Source organism: Muntiacus reevesi, chromosome 1 (assembly GCF_963930625.1).
Source record: "Muntiacus reevesi chromosome 1, mMunRee1.1, whole genome shotgun sequence".
Taxonomy (NCBI): Eukaryota; Metazoa; Chordata; class Mammalia; order Artiodactyla; family Cervidae; genus Muntiacus; species Muntiacus reevesi.
This window is the reverse complement of record NC_089249.1, coordinates 186,325,956-186,350,769: the sequence shown is the minus strand read 5'-3', so window position 1 is coordinate 186,350,769 and position 24,814 is coordinate 186,325,956. Positions and strand designations below refer to the sequence as shown.

Sequence of the window (24,814 nt, the reverse complement as noted above, 5' to 3'; positions counted from 1 at the left end):
GGGGCAGGAGGGAATTTTGGTGCCGATTTGAGGCTCCCAGTCAGGAATCTGCATTCCCCCTCCAAGCCTAGCATGGCAGGAATGGGCTAGAAGGAGGGGTAATGGGAGGAGGGAGGACCAGACCTGGTCTTCCCAGACCAGGCTGCAGGACAGAATAAAGCAAAGGCAGAACCCACAGATACCACCTTGTGAGCTTAGATACACCCCAACATGACACACTATGCCCCAACATGACTGGACATGGCTCCCAGATTGTCCTACATATTTGGCAGGAGTTTGGGTGAAAAGATTTTTAACCGTATTAGTGGTGGTTATAGGACTCTAGACATTTCAAAACTCAGAACTGTACACCAAACAGAGCAAGCTTTACTTTTTGTAAATTTTGTAAATTTACATACAATTTTAAGAGAAGCTGAGGGTAACTAAGCATATATATTATTTGCATAAATATACTGTGAAATGATGGACTTTCCAGGTGGCTCAGTGAGTAAAGAATTTGCTTGCCAATGCAGGAGACTTGGGTTCAACCATTGGGTTGGGAAGATGCCCTGGAGGAGGAAATGGCAACCCATTCTTGCCCTGAAAATCCCAGGGACAGAGGAGTCTGGTGGCTACAGTCCTTGGGGTTGGAAAGAATCGGACATGAGGAAGCGGAAGAAGATGGCGCTCACCAGCTTTTTACCTGCACCTACTCAGCTGTCTCAGGACCAGCTTGAGGCTGAAGAAAAGGCACGATCCCAGAGATCACGACAGACCTCACTGGTCTCCTCCCGAAGAGAGCCTCCCCTGTACGGTTACCGGAAAGGCTGGATACCTCGATTATTAGAGGATTTTGGAGATGGAGGGGCTTTTCCAGAGATCCACGTGGCCCAGTATCCCCTGGATATGGGACGAAAGAAAAAAATGTCAAATGCATTGGCCATTCAGGTGAATGCTGAAGGAAAAATTAAGTATGATGCAATTGCTCGACAAGGACAGTCAAAAGACAAGGTCATTTATAGCAAGTACACTGACCTGGTTCCCAAGGAAGTCATGAATGCAGATGACCCAGACCTGCAAAGACCTGATGAAGAAGCCATTAAAGAGATAACAGAAAAGACAAGGGTAGCCTTGGAAAAATCCGTATCGCAGAAGGTCGCTGCAGCCATGCTGGTCCGAGCCGCTGATAAGCTGGCCCCTGCTCAGTACATCCGATACACACCGTCTCAACAAGGAGTGGCTTTCAACTCTGGCGCTAAACAGAGAGTTATTCGGACGGTGGAAATGCAGAAAGATCCAATGGAGCCTCCAAGGTTCAAGATTAATAAGAAAATTCCTCGGGGACCGCCTTCTCCTCCTGCACCTGTCATGCATTCTCCTAGCCGAAAGATGACCGTGAAGGAGCAGCAAGAGTGGAAGATTCCTCCCTGTATTTCAAACTGGAAAAATGCAAAGGGTTATACAATTCAATTAGATAAACGTCTGGCTGCCGATGGAAGAGGGCTGCAAACAGTTCACATCAATGAAAATTTTGCAAAACTGGCCGAAGCCCTCTACATTGCTGATCGAAAGGCTCGTGAAGCAGTGGAAATGCGTGCTCAAGTAGAGAGAAAGATGGCTCAAAAAGAAAAGGAAAAATATGAAGAGAAACTTAGAGAAATGGCCCAGAAAGCCAGAGAAAGAAGAGCAGGGATCAAAACCCATGTGGAAAAAGAGGACAGGGAGGCACGTGAGAGGGATGAAATCCAGCATGACCGGAGAAAGGAGAGACAGCATGACCGGAACCTCTCCAGGGCAGCTCCAGACAAGAGGTAGAAACTGCAGAGAAATGAAAATCGAGACATCAGTGAAGTCATTGCTCTTGGTGTGCCCAACCCTCGGACTTCCAATGAAGTTCAGTATGACCAAAGGCTCCTCAACCAATCCAAGGGTATGGACAGCGGTTTTGCAGATGGAGAAGATGAAATTTACAATGTTTATGATCAAGCCTGGAGAGGTGGAAACGATATGGTCCAGAATATTTACAGGCCCAGTAAAAATCTGGACAAGGACATGTATGGAGATGACCTAGAAGCCAGAATAAAGACTAACAGGTTTGTTCCCGATAAGGAGTTTTCAGGTTCAGACCGTAGACAAAGAGGCCGAGAAGGACCAGTTCAGTTTGAGGAGGATCCTTTCGGTTTGGACAAATTTTTGGAAGAAGCCAAGCAACACGGTGGCTCTAAAAGACCCTCAGATAGCAGCCGTCCCAAGGAACATGAGCATGAAGGCAAGAAGAGGAGGAAGGAGTAGATACTTCATTCAGAGTGAACGAACTGTTATTGATAACCCTAATGATGCTAGTCATATGGGGAACACTTTGTACATGGCCAGGATAAAAACCAAATCTGGGTGTCAGAGCCCAGCACTACTTTTTATTACAGGAGAGGGAGGGGGGTATGGAAAAGTTCTACTTTGAATTATTTAGTTTTTTTAAAAATGGGTTGTGTTTGTGCTTCTCCCACCTTTTGGCATTTATAGAAAATACTGCCCCACACATGAAATTAAGGCCACTTCCTTTCAAGTGACATTAGTACTCTAGGGTTAATATTTTGTCTAAAAATGACTTTTTATGAATAAAGTGACCCCAGTCATAGCAAGTAGAAAGAAGGATGTTCACACATTGGAACTGTCCTGCCAAATGATGTTTGCCCCTGTTGTGCTCTGTTAATTTGGATTGGGGAAAGGAAGCTCTTGCTTGGTGCAACTATTTGTTTCAAACTAAAACATTTAGACAAAAAAAAAAAAAAAAAAGAATCGGACATGATTAAAGTGACTGATAATGCATGCACACACTATGAAATGATATACAAAAAGTATAGATGAAGAAACTGGGAAAATGAACATCATATGGAAGACCAATGTATTTCACTGAGCATCTTATTTTCTACACGAGTGAATGAATTCCCTGTCAATAATATTACATTAAAAAAGTTAGCACCACCCAGCAGAATCTCATCTGATAGGCCTACAGGTGTTCTCCAAGTGACTTGATGCATGTGGAGCTGAGACACACCTTGAAAATTACTTCCCTGGGAGGTGGGGCATGACATTTGAAGCCGAGCTGACTGAACTGACCCCTCACTTACAAGGTCACTCATCAGCTGAATGACCTTGAGCTAGTGATTCAGTCTCTCCAATCCATAAGACTGACGTGAGGTGAAATTGATGTTTACCTGGGGGAATTGAAGTGTCGTTGCCTTCTGCCTTCCAGTGGTCTACTTCTTTAATAGGACCAAAAACATCAATGTCTGTGGAGTCACCAAGCCTTACATGCTGTATGAAAAGTGCTTAAACACATCCACATCTTACATGAATATATGTGCAAATATTGCTACAGAAATAAAATTTCTACACCAAAAGCTATGTGATTAAGAGTAACTCAATTTACAGCTGGTAGTGACAATGTCAAGCCATCAAAGTGCATAAAGAGAATTCATAAAGAGATAAAAAATAAAGAGTGGCTTGAATATTTAACATTTAAAGATTTTAAAGACCACCAAGATGATGACTGTCTATTGTGGAAAGATGTTCATGATATATTAGTATATGAAAAATCCAGATTACAAGAAAAATGTAAGATAAAATAACATTTTTGGTTGAGGTAAACTTACATAAAATTCATACATTCACAAAATTCATAACATTAGAATTGTTCAAATCCATGCCTCTAGTACATTCACTGTGTTGTGCAACCACCACCTCTCCTCTAGTTCCAAGATATTTTTGTCATCTGAAAATGAGACCTGTACCCATTAGCAGACACTCTCTGCTTCCTCCTCCAGCTCCTAGATCTATCTCTATGGATTAACCTATTCTGTGCATTTTATATAAAAGGAATCATACAATATGTGACCTTTTGTGTCAGACTCCTTTCACTTAGCCTGTTTTCAAAGTTCATTCACATTGTAGTGTTTCATTCCTTTTTTTAAAACAATTTTTTTGGCCATGGCACATGGCTTAGTTTCCCAGCCAGGGATCAATCTCACACCCCCTGCATTGGAAGCATGGAGTTTTAACCACTGGGCTGCCAAGGAAATTTTTGCTTCATTTCTTTTTATGACCCAATAATATTTCTTGTTATGGATATATCTCATTTTATTTATTCATTTTTCTGTTAATGGAAATTTGAATTGCTTCCCAAAGTTGAACTTTCGGCAACTGTGGATGGTGCCACTGTGAAGAGTTGTGTACAACATTTTGCTTAAACACCTGTTTTCAGTTCTTTGGGGATACATTCCTAGGTGTAGCATGGCAGGGTCAATTGGTAATTCTAGGTTTAATTTGAGGTCTTCCCTGTAGCTTAGCTCCTGCAATGCAGGAGATGTAAGTTCAATCCCTGGGTCAGAAAGATCACCTGGAGAAGGAAATTGCATCCCACTCCAGTATTCTTGCCTGGAGAATTCCATGGACAGACGACCCTGGTGAGATACAGTCCATGGGGTCACAAAGAGTTGGACAAGAGGTTTAATTTATTGAGGAAAAACACCAGACAATTTTCTACAGTTGCCGCACCATTTTGCATTCTCAGCAGCAATGAATGAGGATTCCAATGACCACATCCTCACCAACACTTGTTATTTTCCATTGTTTTATAGTTTGGTCATCCTAGTGAGTGTGACCTGATATCACATTGTTGCATTGATTTGCATTTCCCCAACAATTAATGATGTTGTGTACATTTCCATGTGCTTCTTAGTGCTGGGCCATGTTCAGTTGCTTTAGTCATATCTGACTTTTTGAGACCCCCAGGGACTTAATCTGTCAGGCTCCTCCGTCCGTGGGATTTTTCAGGCAAGAATACAAGAGTGGGTTGCCACGCCCTCCTCCAGGGGTCACACCTGTGTCTCCTGCATTGGCAGGTGGATTCTTTACTGCTGAGCCACTGAAGAAGCCCTCTTAGTCAGTAAAATAGCATTATTAAGAAGAAGTTTAAAAAAGAAGAAGATTACATGTAAATGTAATACATTTAGATACAAGGTCAAATTTTTACTGCTGCAAGGATTACATGTGCTGTGGCCCATGGGGTCACAAAGAGCTGGACACAGCTGGGCAACCGAACAGCAACAATAACAAGGATTACATAGAATTTTAAATTTAGCAGAATATGTGAGAGAATATGAATGGAGATTACTTTGACATGTTTAGATTACAGATAGGGTTTTTATTTGTTACTTTTTCTTATCTATAATTTCTTCTATGACAGTGTGGGAAAAGAAAAACATTTTAAAGAACCCAAGAAAAAGAAAAATACATGCAATTTTCAGCTTAGAGTGTGTTAAATACTTACTTATATCATTTTAACAATATTTCTTTCTTATTTTGCAACCAGTGAATCTTCTAGCCCCTGAAAGGGTCTGAGACTGACCCTATCCCAGGACACCTGACAGCCTGAGGGGGGCTAGTCCTGGAGCAGCCGCTGTCCGAGGTGCTGAAGGAAACGGCCCCACACCTGCCCCCTCCACCACCTCTCACTCTTGTGCTATTGTGGACCCTCTTGACCCCCACTTCCTAGAACACCTAGATGAACACGAAATCCTGGGTCATGCTCCCCTGAGGGGAAACTTTTTTTCGTCTCCCAGCTTCAGACTAGTGTCACATCAAAGCAGCTTGCAACTATGTAACAGATGTAATTATGGAGATTCTGAATTTACTGAATCTCCTAATGACAGTTTTCTTCAACAGCAGGTTCTCATAAGTCCTAAAACTTAAATGCAACTTTAAAACATGTTAAGTTTGAGAAAATGATGCAAAACAAAGGGAGGAAATGAACACTCACTGAGGATGCTTACCAGATATTGTCAGTCATCTGCACACCCTTTTTTATAAATCTTCACAACATGGCAATGAAGTGGCTACTGTTATGCAATAAAGACACTGAGGCTTAGAGAGTGATATGATTTTCCCCAAACAAAACAGCTAGTAAATGGCAGACTGAAATGCTGACTTTTGTAGTGATGGAATGGTGGATCCAGGGACATCTGATCCTGACTACATCTAGCTCTCTGCTCCACCTTCCCTAAGGAGTAGTCTTGTCCTCATGATTCAAGATGGAGCTCCAGCTTTCATAACTATACCTGCCCCCATTCCCTCTCCCCCCTCCTCCTTCCTCCACCTCCCAGGTTCACAGCCACCCCCACCCGCCTGGATCCTCCCAGGCCCCAGGCGCCCTTGCTGGCTATCAATGCGACTGGAACAGAAATGACAAGCATAGTTTTATTCCTGGGAATCTGGAGGTGTCTAGGGTCACGATGGATTCCAGGCAAGAAGGTGATGGGTCATTGCTGGCCTGCGCTCAGTGGCTCCACCCGCAGCCAAAGTCCACCCTCTGCGCGCAGGATCAGCTCTGGCTTCCTGCGAGGCTCCTCCTTGTCTGGCAGGACGCGGAACCGCAGTAGCGTGAGCGCTAGGACCACCTTCATCTCAGTCATGGCGAATGTCTGCCCGATGCAGTTCCTGTGGGCGGGAGTGGGGGCTTTGCACCTGGAACCCTCACCCGGACCCCAAAGCGCTTGGTATCTGGCCCACAACCCCCATTTCCACCCATAGTATAAAGAAGCTAACCATGCCTGGAATTCTATGTGGGCTTGCATATCTCCAGACCCTAGTCCACTCTCCAGTGCTGAACTCAGACCAGTAGACAGGGGAGCGGGTCCCCTCAGCACACCATGAACCCTTCCTTGAGCCCACCACCATTCCCCAGACCCTTACCATAATGCCTGGGGGGAGAGGTGAGAAAGCGACCATCTTAAAGTTTCCCCCCTTCCAGGCCCCCCACAGTTAAGCTGGAATTTCACCCCCAGTCTCCTACCCCCACCTCTCTACCCCCATCTCAGATGGCCGCTGTCTTCACCTGGGCCCCGCGGAGAAGGGAACAAAAGCCACAGGCGATCTCCCTTTGATGTTTTCTGGGTCGAAGCGGAAGGGATCAAAGACCTGGGGGCAAGAAAAGACAGGGCTACTTGGCAGATGTTTGTATAGTAGGGGGAGGTGATGGCTGATTTGCCAGAAGTCAGAACCCTGCACCCTCCCCTGGGTCCCCTGAGGGGAGTGGACAAGGATAAGGGAGGTGGGGGGTGGGGGAGGCATCACCTCAGGGTCTGGCCACACAGTTGGATTGTGGTGGGTCCCAAAAATGCTGATGAAGCAGATCACACCTGTGGAAGAGGAAGGGCAGTCAGGTCTAGGCCCCACCTGCCTGACTGGCCCCTCTTTCTCACCAGGAACCTCCGCTCCTAGTCACTGTGGGCACCTTTGGGGATGACCCGGCCATCTGGAAGTACAGTGTCCTGGGTACAGCGGCGGGAGATGACCGCGACAGGGGGGTGCAGCCGCAGACTCTCCTTGATGCACATGGTCAGGAAAGGCAACTGGGCCAGGTCGTCCCTAAGGAAACCCCACGACAATTATCCAGGAAGCAAATACAGAGACACACCACCAGCCCTCCTTGTGCCTCATAAGACCCTCTCTATCTATAACAAAACTGGGTTGTTGGTTTAAATATCTCCAAACGCATTAGGTTGTATGCATTATTTATATACAGCTTTTTCTTTGTCCATCATACATCAAAAAAATGGTTCTTAAAAATAAAGAAAAAAAAGCAATATCATAGAGGTACCAAAAAAAGTTTAGCAAGATATTTTTAGAATTTTTAAAGCAAAACATGGAAGAGCCAACCAGAAACACATTTACAAATTTGTATAAAAACAAAATATTATTTATGGCAAGACAGCAAAGTCAAAAGGCAAATGAGTTAAAGATCAGATTCAATGTTCACTCTTATTTATTACAGCACTAGAGACACTAGCTAATGCAATTAGATGGGATAAAGGAGCATAATGCCATTTGAAATGGGGGGTGACTATGTCATTTTTGGCAGACAGTGATTTTATACTTAGTAAACAAGAGAATTCACTGGAAAACTTTTATAGACATTGAAGATTCAGTAAGGGGACTGAATTCTTTTTCTTTAATCCCCTTCATTTTGGGTGGTGATTTAAATTCCTTTGTAAAAAGTTTTTATTGGTATATAGTTGGTTTACAACATTTTATTTATTTTTACTGTACAGGAAAGTGAATGTATCCCCTCAGTTTTTATTTCCTTCCCATTCTGTCACCACAGAGTATTGAATAGAGTTTCCTTATGCTATACAGTAGGTTCTTATTAGTTATCTATTTTATACATAGTATCAATACTATATGTTACATTCTTAACATAAACTCAAGGGATTAGATCTGATAGAGTGCCTGAAGAACTATGGACAGAGGTTCGTGACACTGTACAGGAGGCAGTGATCAAGACCATCCCCAAGAAAAAAAAATGCAAAAAGGCAAAATGGTTGCCTGAGGAAGCATTACAAATAGCTGAGAAAAGAAGAGAAGCTAAAGGCAAAGGAGAAAATGAAAGATATAAGCATCTGAATGCAGGGTTCCAAAGAATAGCACAGAGAGATAAGAAAGGCTTCCTCAGTGATCAATGCAAAGAAATAGAGGAAAACAATAGAATGGGAAAGACTAATAGTTATTTTTTTATGTATTCTTCCATGAGTACTGTTTTGCATTAAAAATTATATAGTAGCATACTATAAACTATACACATTGCACTGTACCTTTTTCATGCAACTGCACATCAATCTCTTCCTGTACATCTCTTGGGACCTGTGTCCAAAATAGGGCATTTCCTACTCTGGATCTATAAAATAATTGCCCATTATTTCTCTAGAGCCCTTGCTGCTGCTGCTGCTGCTGCTGCTAAGTCGCTTCAGTCGTATCCGACTCTGTGCGACCCCATAGACGGCAGCCCACCAGGCTCCCCTATCCCTGGGATTCTCCAGGCAAGAACACTGGAGTGGGTTGCCAATTCCTTCTCCTCTGAATGAAAGTGAATAAGTGAAAGCGAAGCTGCTCAGTCAGCGACCCCAGGGACTGCAACCTACCAGGTTCCTCCATCCACCTGACTCCTTAATTACATATTTAAAATCTTTGATTCATGTAGATGTTATTTTCTTATAAGACATAAGAGCAGGTTGAATTCACTTTTTCCATGGAGCTCCCTACATGTTCCAAATTTTTATCAAATGATCTTTATATCTCCTATTGGTGTGAGACTCCAGGTTTAGCTGAGGGCTAAGTTCACTGAGCAAGAAATTTACATCCATAAATTATTAATTTTTAAAATTTGAAATATAGAATAGATTATGTAAGAAAAGATGATGATATAAAATATATGCATCAAAATTAGCAAGACAAGTGAATGTCAGTATTCCAAATGAACTTAAAGTTCTCAATCCAACTAGAGTATATGATTCACTATAGTAACAAGAGTACTTAAGGATTAATTTAAGCAAAAGTTGCATAAGATCTTTATACTAAAGTTTTAGACTATTAAAATGCTAATGGATATGCCTTTTATTTTATTTTTTTTGACTACATCTTTTAAAAGGCTAATGTGAATATGCAAAAATGGATATTCATCCCACACTCTAGGATAGTGTATGTTAATATTATGATGTAATCTCTTTTCCACAAGCAAATCATACATTGAATTAAACCTACTCCCTCACTCTCTTCCCTCTCCCTGTCTCTCTCTCTTTTCCCCCACATTATTTAATTTTTACCTGACTGTCTTCTTGACTTAACTGCACTTCAAATGCACCCAAATGTCTACTCATCATCTTTCAGGATTTCATCTGGGGCACTTTTGTCCATTCTCAACTTTTCCTCTCTTGTTCCACATCCCAGCCTTGCCTGTGTACATTGGAAGTGTTCTGACCTGATACTATCCCTCCACCAGACTGGGAGTTCCTGAAAGACAAAGACTGGTTCTGGTCCTTCCTGAGTCTCCAGGATACAGAATGGGGCTGAGATGAATTGGAGATGGCATAGAACTGGGGATAGGATGGCAGTTTGGCAGTGTTTCCTAAATGGGGACTGGATGGACAAAGATCCAGGTGTTTCTGGACAGGAGTTGAATGGATTTAGTCCCTAAAAGTTCCCTGTGAATCCTGGACTACACAACATGAGGAATTAAGGGGCAGAAGATGAGCATATACTCAGGGAATGAAGATTTTTGAAAATACGTTATTTTGAGAGAAAAATAAGAGAGTGGAGGGGAACTTCACTTTCTGAATATGTGCTAAGTGGTATCACCTTGCTGTTAATTATCTTAGAAATCCAGGACTCTGTCCAAAAAGCCAACAAACTTTGCTGTACTATCCATGCTGAGTACTAGATCCTTTCAAGTCTCTGATCGTATTCCTACTAAGCAACAATGACAGAACCAATGAGAGGGGCTCAGAAATAGACCAGGAGACTTGGATTTACCATTCAATGTTTTTAGGTTCACGATCCTTCAGGAGCTCCTGCACCTCCTGCCGGCAGCGCTCCTGGTATTCTGGGTGCTTGGCAAGGTTGTACAGAATCCAGGAGAGACCACTGGCTGTGGTATCATGACCTGAGAAGCATTCGGAAAGGCTTGGGTCTCTGGGTTACTTCAGCACCAGGGCATGGACAACTCCCTCACATTAAGGCCCATGGGGAGGATGGGGAGGGATAGGGTGGCCCAGGGTTCATTCAGCAAGGTCTTTCCCCTTCTGTAGTCCCACACTGGGACTCTCACCTTCAAACATGAAGGTGTCAGCTTCAGCTCGGATATCTTCATCTGACAATCCCTTCCCATCTTCATCCTGCAGAGAAAGCAAGATCCCCAGAATCACACCAGCTCTGAAGGCACCTGAGTCAAACCTGAGACAATCTTTGAACATTTCCATCATCCATCTAGAAACCCAAGGCCATCCTGAATTCCTGAACACTATCACTAGAGGGCCCACCACACAGACTTCCTCTTGACCACTTTGCCTCTTAAATTGTCCCTGGTGAATGGAATCAAAGATCCATAAATGATTTCATGTTTCTACATGATGCAACCTGGGTTAAAGGATAACTGAATGGAAACTTAACTTATAAACTAGAGATTGATCATTGCTCCAGTGCCATTTGCTCACTTTGTATAATAGTATTGGGTTAGCCAAAAAGTTTGTTTGGGTTTTTGGCAACCCAATAAATTCAGACATTCCTTTTCTCTCCTGAAGATAAGGAATGGGTTATAAACCTGTGGATCTATAGACTTCAATTTCTTTCCAGTGAGGATTTGTTTAAACTCCAGAACAATGTCTGTCTTTTCTACTCTTGTCTCATATTGTTTCATTTCTTCCTCACTCCTCTCCCCTCCTTCCCTCCTCACTGCTCCCTTCTTCTTTTCTTTCTCTCTTTCCCTCTCCCTGACCACCCCTGAAAGGGAGAAGGGAGCATATATCTTGCATTAGTTCTAAAATTCAGAATGTCAGTGGCAGTATGACGGTTAAGACTCTACACTTTCATTGCAGGGAGCACAGGTTCCATCCCTGGTTGGGGAACTAATATCCAACATGCCAAATGGGGTGGTCAAAAAAAAGAGTTCTAGAATTCAAAACTTGGCAGTACTTCCCCTCCATGCAAGCATGGCTGCATGTAAAGATAGAAGCATCATGATGCCCTCAAAGGTATTTGGGGATGGGGAACCAGGGTTACAATTCTACTCTGACTACTGTTACTGCTATAAATAATACATAGTTTGCACTTATCTAGGGTTCTGTGTGTATACATACAAGTATTTATACGTATGCAAGTATACAGATATGTGGGGCTTCCCAGGTGGCTCAGTGGTAAAGAATCTGCTTGCCAATGTAGGAGATACAAGGAAACATGGGTGTGATCCCTGGGTCGGGAAAGCACCCTAGAGGAAGAAATGGCAAGCCAATCTAGCATTCTTGCCTGTAAAATCCCATGGACAGAGCAATCCATGAGGTTGCAAAGAGTCAGATGTGACTGAGCTCGCACATATGTATATGTGCATATCCTGTCTTATTAACTTGAAAATAGAGTGAAATCTCAGGCCCTTCACAATTTCAGATTTAGCAACCCTCCTGCAGGCAGTATTCCATATTGGTCATCTTTAAAACTTATCCTAACCCACCCCTCCCTTCCATGAGCATCTCACATGGCTCCCCAGTGTCCTCTGCATCCAGTCCAAGCTCTTTGATCAAATCAAGTTCCCAAGGTCTATTTTACTTCTTGAATAAGAAACCAGAGGAGCCCACCTTGGTCAACAGGAGTACATCAATGAAGTCCAAAGTCTTGGTCTTTGCTTTGGCCTTGAGGAAGTCATCAATACCCTCACTGGGGAGGGTGCGGTGCCGCTCCTGGATGACGGCATCTGTGAAGTCGTGCACCAGGCGGCAGGCCCTGCGGAAGCGCCGCCCATCTGAGGTGAGGTAGTACAGGAAGTCCATATGCAAAAAAATGTCCTGGTGTCGTTTTGCAACAAGGGCACTGAGCTCCAAGATGGCAGCGATATATTCACTGGGCTTCCTGCAGAATGAGAGCATGAAGGGATGGAACAATTTAAAACACCTGCAGCCCAGAAGTCGAAGGCTACCTCCCTTCAGGAAACTGAGGCTCCAAGAACAGGTGGGCCCATAGATTCCAGTATGGTGATGATCCAGGAAAGTGATGCTCCAGACTCTTCTCAACCCATTTCCCATCTCTGTGAGCTGCCTCCATACCCCAGGCAGCCAGAGCACAGCTTCTCCTCTCTCTCTTACCCAGTATCTGCCCTTTCTCTCCAAAACTGTCCACTCAGCTCAGATCTTCTGCTAGCGGGTCAATTGGAGAAGGAAATGGCAACCCATTCCAGTACTCTTGCTTGGAAAATCCCATGGACAGAGGAGTCCATGGGGTCACAGAGAGCCAGACATGACTGAATGACTTCACTTTCACTTTCTCACTTCCCTATTCCCCTTAGCCCCATTGCCAACACCATCCAGGGTCTATATTATAGTCAGTCTTCTCTTGAGTCAGATGTCAGAGCTCAGATTTGACCATGACTCTCATCTTCTGAAACACTTTTCATAGCCTCCTGGAAACCTCAGGATAAAGTTCATATCCTCTTTGTCTGGCTTCAAATGCCCTTAAGATATAACCTGCCCACTCCTCCAACCTCATTTCCAAAGTGTCTCATCACTATTGCACACACTTTGTTCATTGTAACTTCCTGGCCTTTATCAAACAGTTCTACCTACTTGCAGGAATAGCTCCTTCTCTTCCCCTTCCCTGTCCTTCAATGTCCAACTCTGAGCCACCTCCTCCAGGAAGACTCTTCTGATTACCCTGGTCAGTCCTCCCTCCCTCATCTACATCTATTCTATGTTCCCAGGCCTTGGGCTGAGACTCACTCTTGGCAATTGCTGTCGTAACTGAAGACGCATTTCTGCAGACTGTCCAGGGTCATGAGGCTGATGTGTTCAAACATGTCCAGATGGGTATGGCCCTCTTTGATCAGGCGCTGCCACTTGGCCTGAACAGAGAAGAAGACACAGCTGAGGCTGAGAACTGCCTCCCTGGTGCCCCTCCCTAATCTCAAGCACCAAGATGACTCCCCCAGACTGTCTCCGGGTCCCAGGCACCCAGCCCAGGAAAGACTGGGCTTGTGTTACTATTAGTATATAAAGTCTCCATGGCTGGGAGCCAGGAGATCTGAGTTTGTGAATCCTGGCTCTGTGCACGATACATGAGTTTGAGAAAACTCTGGGAGCTAGCGAAGGACACGGAAGCCTGGTGTGTTGTAGTCCACAGGGTTGCAAAAAGTCAGACAGGACCTAGTGACTGACCAACCAACAACAACAAATGTTAGGTTTTACCATCTTCATTGTTATAAATTGATTAGGAAGAAGTTCCCTATGTTAGAAGAGTTAATCCTTTGTGGGTTCAGAGTACCCACACACTTTTTTCTGGGTAGGCCAAAAAATTGGAAGGCCCTGATGCTCTTTACCTGGCCCATTTCTCAGAGTTGTGTTTGTAGCAGGTAGGCTTGAGAAGTGAGGTAGTGACTCCTCCTGGACAAATATCAGGATTGCTTCTAATGGCTATAAAAGTCGTAGAGTCCCTAAACCTAGTACTCCCTCCCCTGTGATAAAACACGCTACATGAGCAGACATCCATAGAAGCCCACCTGTGTCACTTGCATGAGATTTGGTGGCTTGGATGAAAAATGCAAACCCACAAGAAGCACGTGTTGTTTGCTGGGCTAACCTTTGTCTGTGACCCAGGAGTCTCACGTATTCTGGCAGAATCCAGGAAACAGTCACAAGCTCCCTTGTCAGCTTGCAAGCATGGAAAAATTACAGGCACTTCACAAAAGCCTGGCCTTTAATTCTTCACTTCCCTATGTATGTATCCAAACTTTTTACAATGTAATTTTTCAGTAACTCGGAGGTGGAGCCTGTTTCAGTATCCTTTGATACTGAGCTGGTCTTGGACTTGCTTTGGCCAACAGACTGTGGTGAAAATGGTGAGATGACCAACCCAAACCTAGACCCCAAGGCACATTGCAGCTTCCTCTCAGTCTTCTCAAACCCTGCCTCTACCATTTGAACCAGGCTGAGATGCCCTTTGAAGGCAGAGAATCACATGAAAGCAAGTCTATTTACCCTATCTGAGGTCAAGCTAGATCAGCTTACAGCCAACCAAGCTTCAAACCTGTGAGAGGACTGACCCCAGACCAGCAATGCTTCCTATCTGTATGGTCAGGCCACCCAAGACAGCTGTCCTCTTGTTCTCTGTACATCCCAGGCTTGACCAGTCCCTGCTTCACCTACACACTATTCACATGACAGACCTTTCCTCTTAATCATGGAGCCTAATGAGTAAATTCTACATACATGTCTTCAGCCCCAGATAGTGATTGCTCTCATCTTTATATCAAAATATTTCCATCACAATAGCTTATTAAAGCAGTAGTGAAGGCGTGGGCCCCTCTACTAGTGTTCTTGGTAACTTGTGAGACAACCTGACATCAACTCCCCCACAGCTGGTTACCTCCCACTCCCCACCCTGGTAGGGAAGATTTCTGTCATGCCCTTCCTGCCGTCTGCTGCACATGGTGGGGTATCACTCCAGGACCTTGCTTCAGACACGCAAGTTCCCCGTATTCATTAAAGCACTGATGTCTCTGTCTTACTCCAGCTCCTGCTTCAGTTCTGCAGCTCGCAGGCCTGCAGGGCGCAGCGCAGCACCATCAGACCCACAGCTGATCACAGACACATGAGTGACCCCGTCTCCATCTAGAAAATCAAACAACTGACTCATAGGTTTGCTGTCAGCGCGACTGTGTGCTCAGTCATGTCCAACTCTTTGTGACCCCAGGCTCCTCCATCTAAGGGATTATCCCCAAAAGAATATGGGAGTGAGGTGCCCTTTCCTCCTCCAGGGGATCTTCTTGGGGATCAACCCTGTGTCTCCTGTGGCTAATGCACTGGCAGGAGGATTCTTTACTGCTGAGCCATCTGGGCCTACCTTTGTTGTCAATATTAAATCCTTCTTGTTTTCAAGTGATTTATTACTTAGAAATAACTAGCCCAATATTCATTATTATTATCAAGCATGTCTCAAGATTCCAAGGCTTCTGTCAAGGTAGAATAGAAACTAATGCCTTCTGAGAACCTACTATGTGCCAGGGACCTGGTTCCAATATGTTATCTCTACTGACTATGAGCAGGGATCACATTATACTAATTTTATAGTCAAAGCAACTGAGGCTCAGAAAGGAAGAACAATGGACTCAAAGTCACTTACAACAGCCAGAATTATAGACAACATGTCTATGAGTCTCCGTGTCCCCCAGACTCCAGTTGGGACCCTGGGTTCAAGAGACTCACGTGCATGATGTCTGTGCTCTTGGTGAAAATCTTCATATAGGGCTTCAGGATGTTGAAGTGGAAGGCGGGTGTCAGCAGGCGACGGTGCCTGCTCCACTTGTCACCAGCACTCAGCAGGAGCCCATCCCCTAGCAGAGACAACCATGGGGAGTGGGCAAAACGCAGAACTTTCCCCTAGGTCCCCAAGGTCATCTCCAACCCTCTTCGCAAATAGTTACTCACCCAGCCAGGGCTTTAGAACTTCATAGAAGATCACGTCCTTCGGTGCGACGGCAGCTGACATGAGTGAGAACCATTAGGGTCCTCTCCCCAAGGAGAGGGGGAGGGAAGGGGCTTTTGTTGGGCAGTGGAGGATCCCAACCCGGAATCTGCATTCCCCCTCCGAGCCAACCATAGCAGAATGGGGCCAAGAGCACAGGAAATGTGGAAGGGCTGTGAGGGGAGGGGGGAACCAGACAGGCTACAGCATGGAATAGAGCAAAGGCAGAACCCACAGACACAGCTTTATGTGCCTAGATACATCCCAACACAACGCAACGTGCCCAGCATTCCTTGACATGGCATCTTCTGAACACCCAAGCATAACTCAGCACTCTACAAAACATCATTATGGGGACCAAGGACCCCACACTTGCCCCAGCAGTGACCCCTCCTGAGACGTCTGACATGGCTCCATGTGTTAACATGCCCGGACACAGCCCCAAAGTGTGTGACACATCCTGACAGGACACAGCAGCTCTAAAGACCTGAAGACCATCTGACCTGACCTGAGTGTGGCCTGAACACGCTGATGATGCAGGCCTGAACCAGGCAAGACCCAGACCCACCCAAAGACCTGCATCAGGCAAGACTCACAGAAGGTCTCAGGCATTCCTCAGAGTGGGTTTGAGCCCCAGACTGCAGATAAATCAGAAATGTTCCCCTGGAGGGACCAACAGGAGAACCAGACAGTCTCTAATGGCATCACAGACAAGAACCAGAGAGACTCTAAGATGCCTCAAAGGTCTTTGGCCACAGCTGAGCCCCAGAGGTGACTGAGACCATCTCTGAGCTCAGTTATAAAATACAGCAAGTGTCACCAGGTATAACACATATCAGCTGTAACCAGAATCAAGGTAGAAACATGAACGTGACCAGATGTGGCCATTCAGCAGATATTGCACAGACATGCCCGGAGGTCAGGCAGGTGGCATTCTGCAGTGGGAGACAGTGGCATCTTTGCCATGCCCCCTGCCTGCATCCTGGTCACTTGAACGCCAGAGGCAACACAGAAACTATGATGGGACAAGCTGTGGCCAAGGATCTACCTGGAGCAAAGAGCACAGGCTTGATGCGGGTGGAGTGGAAGGTGTGGATGATCGTGTGCCAGGGCCCCACCCACCAGCAGCACGCATCCCCATAGGTGCTGGCCAGGCCCTGTGTGTACAGGAGACCTTCCTCCCAGCTCTGAATCTGGAGAGGAACAAATAGGACCCAATTCATACTCTTCTAGGCTGCCAGAGGGGAGCAACTGTAGGAAAGTGATCCTGACTTGAGTCTATGCATTACATTCAACAGCAACTCCTTAGTCCTTAGCCTCCTGCAGGCTCCTACCCCTTATCCTCATATATGGCCGTTGGGGCCCCTTCTTGGGTAGGGGGAAAAAAATGGCCTTGCCTCATTTGGATTCCAAACACCATGTGCCCCTGATTTCTCTTCCATTCCCTGATTCCAGATAAGAACTGACGCTCTGAGTGATGGAGTCACTTACCCACATTCTTACAGATAATAAATCTGAGACACTAGTCCAGGACTATTTAATCCAAGGCCTGCATTCTCAGCTCCAAAATAGTAGCTCAGAGGACACTGTGCCCCCAGGACATGGAATTCAGAGTTTCAGGGATGCAGGAATTGGTCCTATGACCCAGGTGAAAGATAAAGGGAACCCTGTATCTTTTCCTGGAAGTGTTGTGAATGAGCTCACTGTTCCATGGAGGTTGGACCTCTGGGTTTCATCTTTACCAGGATGAAAGTGATGCTGTCACAGATGAACACGGAACTAAATGATGGAGACAGATTTCTTTGTCTTCAGATTGTCTATCTCTGACAGACTGTTTAAGACCTGGGTCCGCCTGGACTTGAAGACACCCACCTGGGCTTTTACAACCAGTTGACTCTCTTTCTCTCGGTAGATCATGTAGGGTTGCATTTCCACCATTAACAGCTAAAGGAGATGTTGGCAGGCAGAGAGAGGATGGGCCCTTCCCAGGCTCACCCAGCATGCTGGTGTCTGAACCCAGGTCTCTGTCACACGCTGCTTGCTGCCCTGCTTGCCTGATCTGTCTGTGGATGGGAGGGGCAGGGGGCAAGGGAAGGGGGCAAGGGTGGGGTGAAGTCTCTTCAGGAAGATTCCTGGGGACTGGAGAAGGAGGACACCGAACTAGAAGTGTGCAAGCCCTAGGATAGGCTCAAAGAAACCGACGCACCAGAGAGCTAAATAGCCATGGAAATAGCAACCCAGATCTTCCACCAGCCCCAGGCCTTCATTGCTCTCAGTCTGGGGATGGGTGGGATTGAGGACATGCCTGGCAGGGGGTTTGGAATGTTATGGATGCCCACTGCATAATTCTATCCTCCGCTTTAAAAATTGTTGCTCATTGTTCCAGATCCAGTTTCTGCCACTCCTCTTCCAGGAAGCCTTCCAGCATCCCCCAGCAGAGAACCTTGCTTCTTCTCTGCATTTGTGCAGCTCCTCTCCCTCTGGCCAATTCCTGACCACACCAGGTCGCAGATCTCTCTGCCCTAATCTGAGTCTTTACGTTTGAGGGTGTCTTTCACCCAGACACCAGGGTGGGGTGTAAACGGCGATGGGAGAAGGGAGGAAGGAGAAGGCTGTGAGATGAGGATGACGGATACATGAAGGAAAGAGGAAGATGGCAGAGAGAGGAGGGGAGGGGGGTTGGGGTCCCTTAGGGGCCACATGGAAGCTTGGCAGGGAGGGGCTGGAAGCCCTGAGGTGTGTCATGGCACCCACCACCACAAGTTCTGCCTGGGTACCTGAAGCATTGGCGACGATCCGGATCAAGTCAGGATGGCAGAAAACAATGACGGGGGTGATGGGACCCATCCAGACCCTAAATCCCTGGGAGTATTTGGCCACCAGCTCAGTTAATTTGCTCATGCCCTGCTCCGTGGGTGGGACCTGTGATCAAGATAAGGACCATCACTCTGCAGAAGGAGAGTCCACTGAAGTGGACATAGTGTGGGATCCTGCACGGATGGAGGGAATCTCTGCTTCCTCCTTCCTTCTGGAGGCTCTCCAAGTCCCAAGGCTGTATCCCAGGGCACAGGGAGAAGCCAGGCTCTGTGCCCACGGGGAGGTGGACTTTGGTTTGAGAAAGCAAATTTTTCTGGTCCTGGGAGTTGTCCTAGCCCCAGGGGTAGCCACAGGAGGAAATCCTTATGGGGAGGTTTGTGGATGTCAGGGTGGCCTCAGACTTCTCCCTGGGTTTTGGCCCCACATCCTTTTATCTCTGGGCCAGTCCACATGGCCTCTGCTTCCTTGCATAGGAAAGGATCTGCAGAGCTGGGGCCTTCTAGCCCTGCCTGACCCCAGGGACAGACATGAACTCTGCCTATTAATCAGCGAGGAACTGTGACCTAGGAACTCCCTCACTGGCCAGTCTCTGTGCAGAGTGCAGCCTGTCTATTTCTATGGACAACTCTTTCAACTGTGCCACTTACAAATGAAGAAATGGATGCCACATCCCCTCAAAGGGGAAGAAGTGTGGATTTTCTCCTGGTGAAGCACCCTCTCCCTCATAATGCCCTGTTCAAACCTGACAAATACTCCAGGTGCTCTAGGCAGGTGACATAGATCATTTTCACTTTTGGGCATTGCTCCCCTCTCCCCAAAGTCCTAAGGTGAGGCTTCAAAGCACTAGATGAGATTGGTCCAGAGAGGGAGCATGACTCAGCCAAGGTCACATCTCAAGAGGGGCTGGAGGAAGGAAGTGTAAGCAAGAATGGCCCCCACGGCCAAGTTCTTGTGGGGAAGGCAGAACTGCAGTCACTTTGTAACATTACTGCTGCCTCCAGGACCTGCTGAGACCATTTCAAGACCCAGAATCTCAGCAAATCTTCACAACGTGCCTTGGATACCCCTACTGTGAATTTTGCCTTAATGAGCAGTAATTGTTATAAGTACTTCCCCAAGTTTAGTTCTTGTCCCAGGCAGGAGAGGGAAGCTGCCTGGGAAATGGGGGGAGCTGGATACCCCTCCATTTGACCTTGACTGAGGGAGCTGATGGCGCGTTCATCGCCAGGGTCATCAAATACTTTTTTTGAGTACTTACTTTGTGCTAGCCCTGGACAGGGCACTGTAGTGTCTCCTCCCCAGAATGATCATCAAACTGGGATGTGTTAATAAGTAATTGGGTAAATAACTGTTTAATTAATTGTGACTAGGACCAAGTCAAAGGTCCAAGTCTGGGGCACAAGATAGGTGGGTGTGGAGAAGGGTCTATGAAGGCTTCTGAAAGAGGAAGTGAGTAACCAACTTTATCCAGATGGGGGGAGGGGCCTAATGGGACATCTTGGGGGAAGGGCAGGGTGTAAGATTAGAGGAAGGGGTCCTGGGAATGGGAGAGGTTGGGAGCTCTTCTCCTGTAGGTGGGAATGGGGAAGTGATAGCTATTTCCTGTGAGGAAGCTGTAACCCAGAGAGAAAAGACACAGGAAAGGGGCCACATGCAGAGCAGACTCTGGGCAGCACACTTGTAGAGGTCTCAAGGCCACCATGGAGACTGGAAGGGCCAGGGAACCAGGTTCTCTGCAGCCCGGCCTCAGAGATACAATAACATGTGCAAGGCAGGCGACAGATGGACCGTAAAGCAGGCTAGGACTCAAAGGACAGGATGTGGGGAAGGTCTTGATGGCAGAGCAGGGGAATGAATGAGTGAGGGAAGAGGGGCTCCCCAGCCTCCCTGGCTTCTCTGCCGTCCTAGATCCCAGTCCAAACTTGAGCCCCATTCCTGACTCTCGCGAAGTCCATCCACCCTGATCCCCTAGACCCATCCTACTGCCCACACTCACCAGGCCTAGGTGACCCAAGAACCAGTTGCGTTTTGGTGGCTGTGGGAAACACTGGAGGCGACGGGAGTTGTTGTAGAAGGTGTAGGTCCAGGCCAGGACGCGGGCCAGGAGCCAGGAGGTCCCAGCCAACAGCAGCAGCAGCCACGGGGAGGCTGCCACTGGCCCGAGTCCCAGCCAGGACAGGCTCAGCTCCAGCATCCTGTGGGGCAGTCAGAGTGAAGCCTGAATCATGAGGATGAAGGAAGAGGCAGCGATGGTGAGCTGTGAGGCAGAGATGGATAGAGGGAGAGGAGCAAGGGAGTGAGGGGCAGGGATGGGGAGTGCTGGGGACGGGCAAGAAGGGCTCAGAGACAGGCAGACAGGGGCTGGGAGAGGGGAGAGAGAGACAGAAAATCAGAGGAAAAGGGAAATATAGAGACAGAAAGACATACAAACACACATAAAGAATGTGTGTTAGTTACCCGCTGGGATTCACTCATCTCCCAGGCCAGTTCTTTCCCTGGAGCCACCCTGCCCTGGGTAGCAGCCTCCCCCCCCCCCCACCCCAGACCAGGACCCCCAACCTTTTGACCCCCAGCCTGGCACCTTCTGTCAAGAGTGGCTTGTCTCACACAAGTTCCTCTCCTCTCCTCCTGGGATGGCTTTATTTGGCACCTGCACCTATGGGAAGCTGCCAGGGGCCAGGCTAAGCCAGCCAATCCCTGGAGCCTGCTTACACCCTCCCTACCTGGCAGTTGCCCAAATAGAAGGCAGAGGAGCGGGAGCACAGTGCTATTGAAAGCAGCTTGTGAACCAGCTCAGAATCACACATTGTTTGACCCTGAGTCATCAGGATTCAGCATCTCCCATGTGGGCACACTGGAGTATGGGCAAAGGTGATTCTTGACTTTCCAGTTTACAACCAGCCCTGCCCTTCCAAGGTCAGGGTACAGCAGGTAAAAGTGTAAGGTAAGTAGGACCTGGCCCCAGCCTTATCCCAAAACACGTCTGGGGCTCCACTCCATGCAAGGGCCAGGAGGGCTTCGTGCACCATCTCTCAGCACAGAATCAATAAGCTCAGAGACATGAAGTTTCTACCATCTGGGTCACACAGCCAGGAAAGGTATTCAAGCCCTTCCTCCAAACAGCCTGAGGCCTTCTTTGAGACATGATTTCCGGGAGCAGGAGCAGAGAAATCAGCCCGGATGGCCATTGCCTGCATCGGACTCATGGGATAAAAAGTCTGCAGCCGGAAGAGGGCACTTGGAGGCTTGAGGGTAAGGCTGCAAGGGGCTCATAGAGGACAAGATCCGCTCAGCGGAGGACAGAGTCGGGAGATTCTGAGCTGGCAGCCTCACTCTGACTGTGGGCTGTGCTGACCTTCCCTGGGCTCAGTCTTCCCATCTGGCAAATGCGATGTTAGATGAGAGCCTGGGAGAGGAACCAAGGAGAGTCCCACAATAAGATGGGAAGATCAGGATCCCTCCAAAAGATGGAATGAAGGAGAAGGCCTGTCACCTAGTACTCATGCTTCTCTGTGCTAATATTCCACATAAAGTAAACCTCTTCTGTGTGGAGAACTGTATGTAAAACTGTGTGCCAGGTACCTCAAAAAGCGTGTCTATGGTGTGTGAGGAACTCTATATAAAGCATGCCTACTATGTGTCAGGTGCGTACATAAAATGCATCTTGCTGTTGTTCAGTTGTCAAGTTATGTCTGACTCTCTGCAACCCCATCAACTGCAACACACCAGGCTTCTCTCTCCTTCACTCTCTCCCTGAGTTTGCTCAAACTAATGTCCACTGAGTCAGTGATGCCATCCAACCATCTTATCCTCTGTTGCCCCCTTCTCCTCTTGCTCTCAATTTTCCCCAGTATCAGGGTCTTTTCCAGTGAATCAGTTTCTTACATCAGGTGGCCAAAGTATTGGAGGTTCAGTTTCAGCATCAGTCCTTCCAAAGAATATTCAGGGTTGATTTCCTTTAGGGCTGACTGATTTTATCTCCTCCCTATCTCCTGTATGCCAAGTACTCCTCACAAATCTGGTTCACTCTGTGCCAGCTGTTGCAAATGGAGCATGCCTACTGTGTATTGGATGCTCTTCAGAAGCATCTACTACTACTCAGTGCCTGGCGCTCTGTATAAAGCGTCCCTGCTACGTGCCAAGTACTCTATGTTAAGAGCACCAATTGCGTGCTCGGTGCTTTATGTAAATATGCCTACTGTGTGTCAGGTTCTCTACATAAAGCATGCCTACTTTACGATGGATACTCTAATCAAATCCTTTCTACTGTATCCCAGGCGTTCTATATAAAGCACGCCTGCTGAGTTGCCAGCATACTGCATAGAGAACATCTACTGTGTGCTGGGTATTCATGAAGCATGCCTACTGTGTGCCAGGTACTGTGCATAAAATACTCTCTCTGTGAGTCAGGTGTTCTTTATAAAGTATACAGTATATAAAGCATGCCTATTGTGGGTCAGATGTTCTGCAGCAAGATAATACTTCCTCCTTCCCTCGGTGTTCCTGGCCAACACATTGCGATCAGGCAGGAGACTCAAGGGATGGCAGGAGGGATGATACCTATTTAAAGGAAGAGTAAACTCAGACTCAAAGAAGGCAAGCCTCAGCCTAAGCTGTTGAACTGGAAGGAATCTGTATTTGCCTTATCCCCAAAACTAAGCCTTTTCCCTCTGACCTGCTGCTCTACTCCCATTTATAAGGGACAATGCTTGGTTAATCCAGGGATATTTATAATGATGGAACCTCAGGCAATATGGTGACCCCAGTGGGGCGATATCTTGAGGTCCTTGTATCACCACATGGTTGGATCATACAACCATATTCTGAATGCACCACCCAATGGATCTCCAATGGACATACCATCTCCTCCTGGCCCTCTTTTGATCCTGTCAAGAATTTCTCTGAGGGGTGGTCTCAGGTGGACAGAAAACTTGAAGGATGGGTCTCCTAGAGGAGCTGCTGAACAGGAGAGTATGGGAAAGACAGTCCTTAATTCCTCAATTAATGCCTTAATGCTTGTAGAACCATTGGTATGCAGTAGTCCTTGTTTGTAGAGCTCATACTTTGTAAATGGCCCCTACTTAAACCAACTCTTATGTAGCTCATTTGAGGTCTCTGCCAGAACCCAACTATTACATTGACCAAAGGGATAGGACACCTCATCAGACCAATCATGTGCATGTCCATGTTTGCATAAGAATGGAAAATGTTGAAAAATTATACCCAACACCGGGAATGGGAGGAGGAATAGGAGACACAATGATTCTGCTAAATGTCTACATTTAACCAATTGTTTCCTTTTCTTAGATGAAACCTGCAAAGCCTTTTTTCATTATGACCGGTAATCTAGGTAATTACAAATCATATTTTTAAGAGGAAGAATTCATAGCTTTGTGCATAATACCATGCTGACTGCTTGCTTAGTGCTATGCCACCTAGGTGGCAGTAAGTGATACATAGGATCTGTAGAAACCAGAGAGAAATGAGATTGAGAACTAGGACTTCAGTTGCCAAATCAGGCCCCACGGAGTGAATCTGGGCAGGTCTCTTTAGCTTTCTGTGCCTCAATTTCTAACCCCAAAATTGAGGGTAATGACAAACAAAATCAAATGTGAAACTCAAATAAATTGAAATGAGTTAAGTGCTAATAACAGCACTCCCATGTTCACAGTCATCACTAAGCCTGAATAATTGCCTTTATTTCACTTATTTTATGACAGAAGGAGGACAGAGACACCAGCCATGAGCCTTGGTCTCCACTGGCATGGACATCAGCTATCTTGAAGCCTATGAATGTACACTGTTCTTTACTCCCTTGAAAGGTACAAGCACTTGCTTGGGAACAGATGACTCATGGTCAATAGTCCCTTTCTAGCTGTGTGACCTTGGGGAAGTGACTTGCCTTCTCTGTGCCTCATATTTCTCCTCAGCAAAATGGGAATAATATTAGGCTGTTGTGTTTGCAGGA

General features: G+C 46.5%; 1 protein-coding gene and 1 pseudogene across 3 annotated transcripts; one reads left to right on the top strand and one right to left on the bottom strand.

The window, feature by feature from the left end:
- The first annotated feature begins 650 nt into the window (after window positions 1-650).
- Window positions 651-2,576, top strand: LOC136165547 (SNW domain-containing protein 1 pseudogene; annotated as a pseudogene).
- Window positions 2,577-6,197: 3,621 nt separating this feature from the next.
- On the bottom strand, window positions 6,198-21,489 carry LOC136165520 (cytochrome P450 4F2-like). Of its 3 annotated transcripts, none has more exons than XM_065932023.1 (13): window positions 21,428-21,489; window positions 20,843-21,041; window positions 18,807-18,951; window positions 15,993-16,046; window positions 15,771-15,898; window positions 13,290-13,411; window positions 12,156-12,426; window positions 10,637-10,703; window positions 10,342-10,471; window positions 7,271-7,404; window positions 7,111-7,175; window positions 6,872-6,954; window positions 6,198-6,474 (listed from the first exon to the last, which is right to left on the bottom strand). In XM_065932023.1, the coding sequence occupies exons 2-13, from the start codon at window positions 21,038-21,040 to the stop codon at window positions 6,297-6,299; spliced, it is 1,575 nt and encodes a 524-aa protein (XP_065788095.1). In that variant the 5' UTR covers window position 21,041; window positions 21,428-21,489; the 3' UTR covers window positions 6,198-6,296. The 3 variants fall into 3 exon arrangements, with proteins under 3 accessions (XP_065788095.1, XP_065788097.1, XP_065788098.1); XM_065932025.1 differs by having other exon boundaries at window positions 20,843-21,207; window positions 21,428-21,487; XM_065932026.1 differs by lacking the exon at window positions 21,428-21,489 and adding an exon at window positions 21,304-21,387.
- Window positions 21,490-24,814: the final 3,325 nt, after the last annotated feature.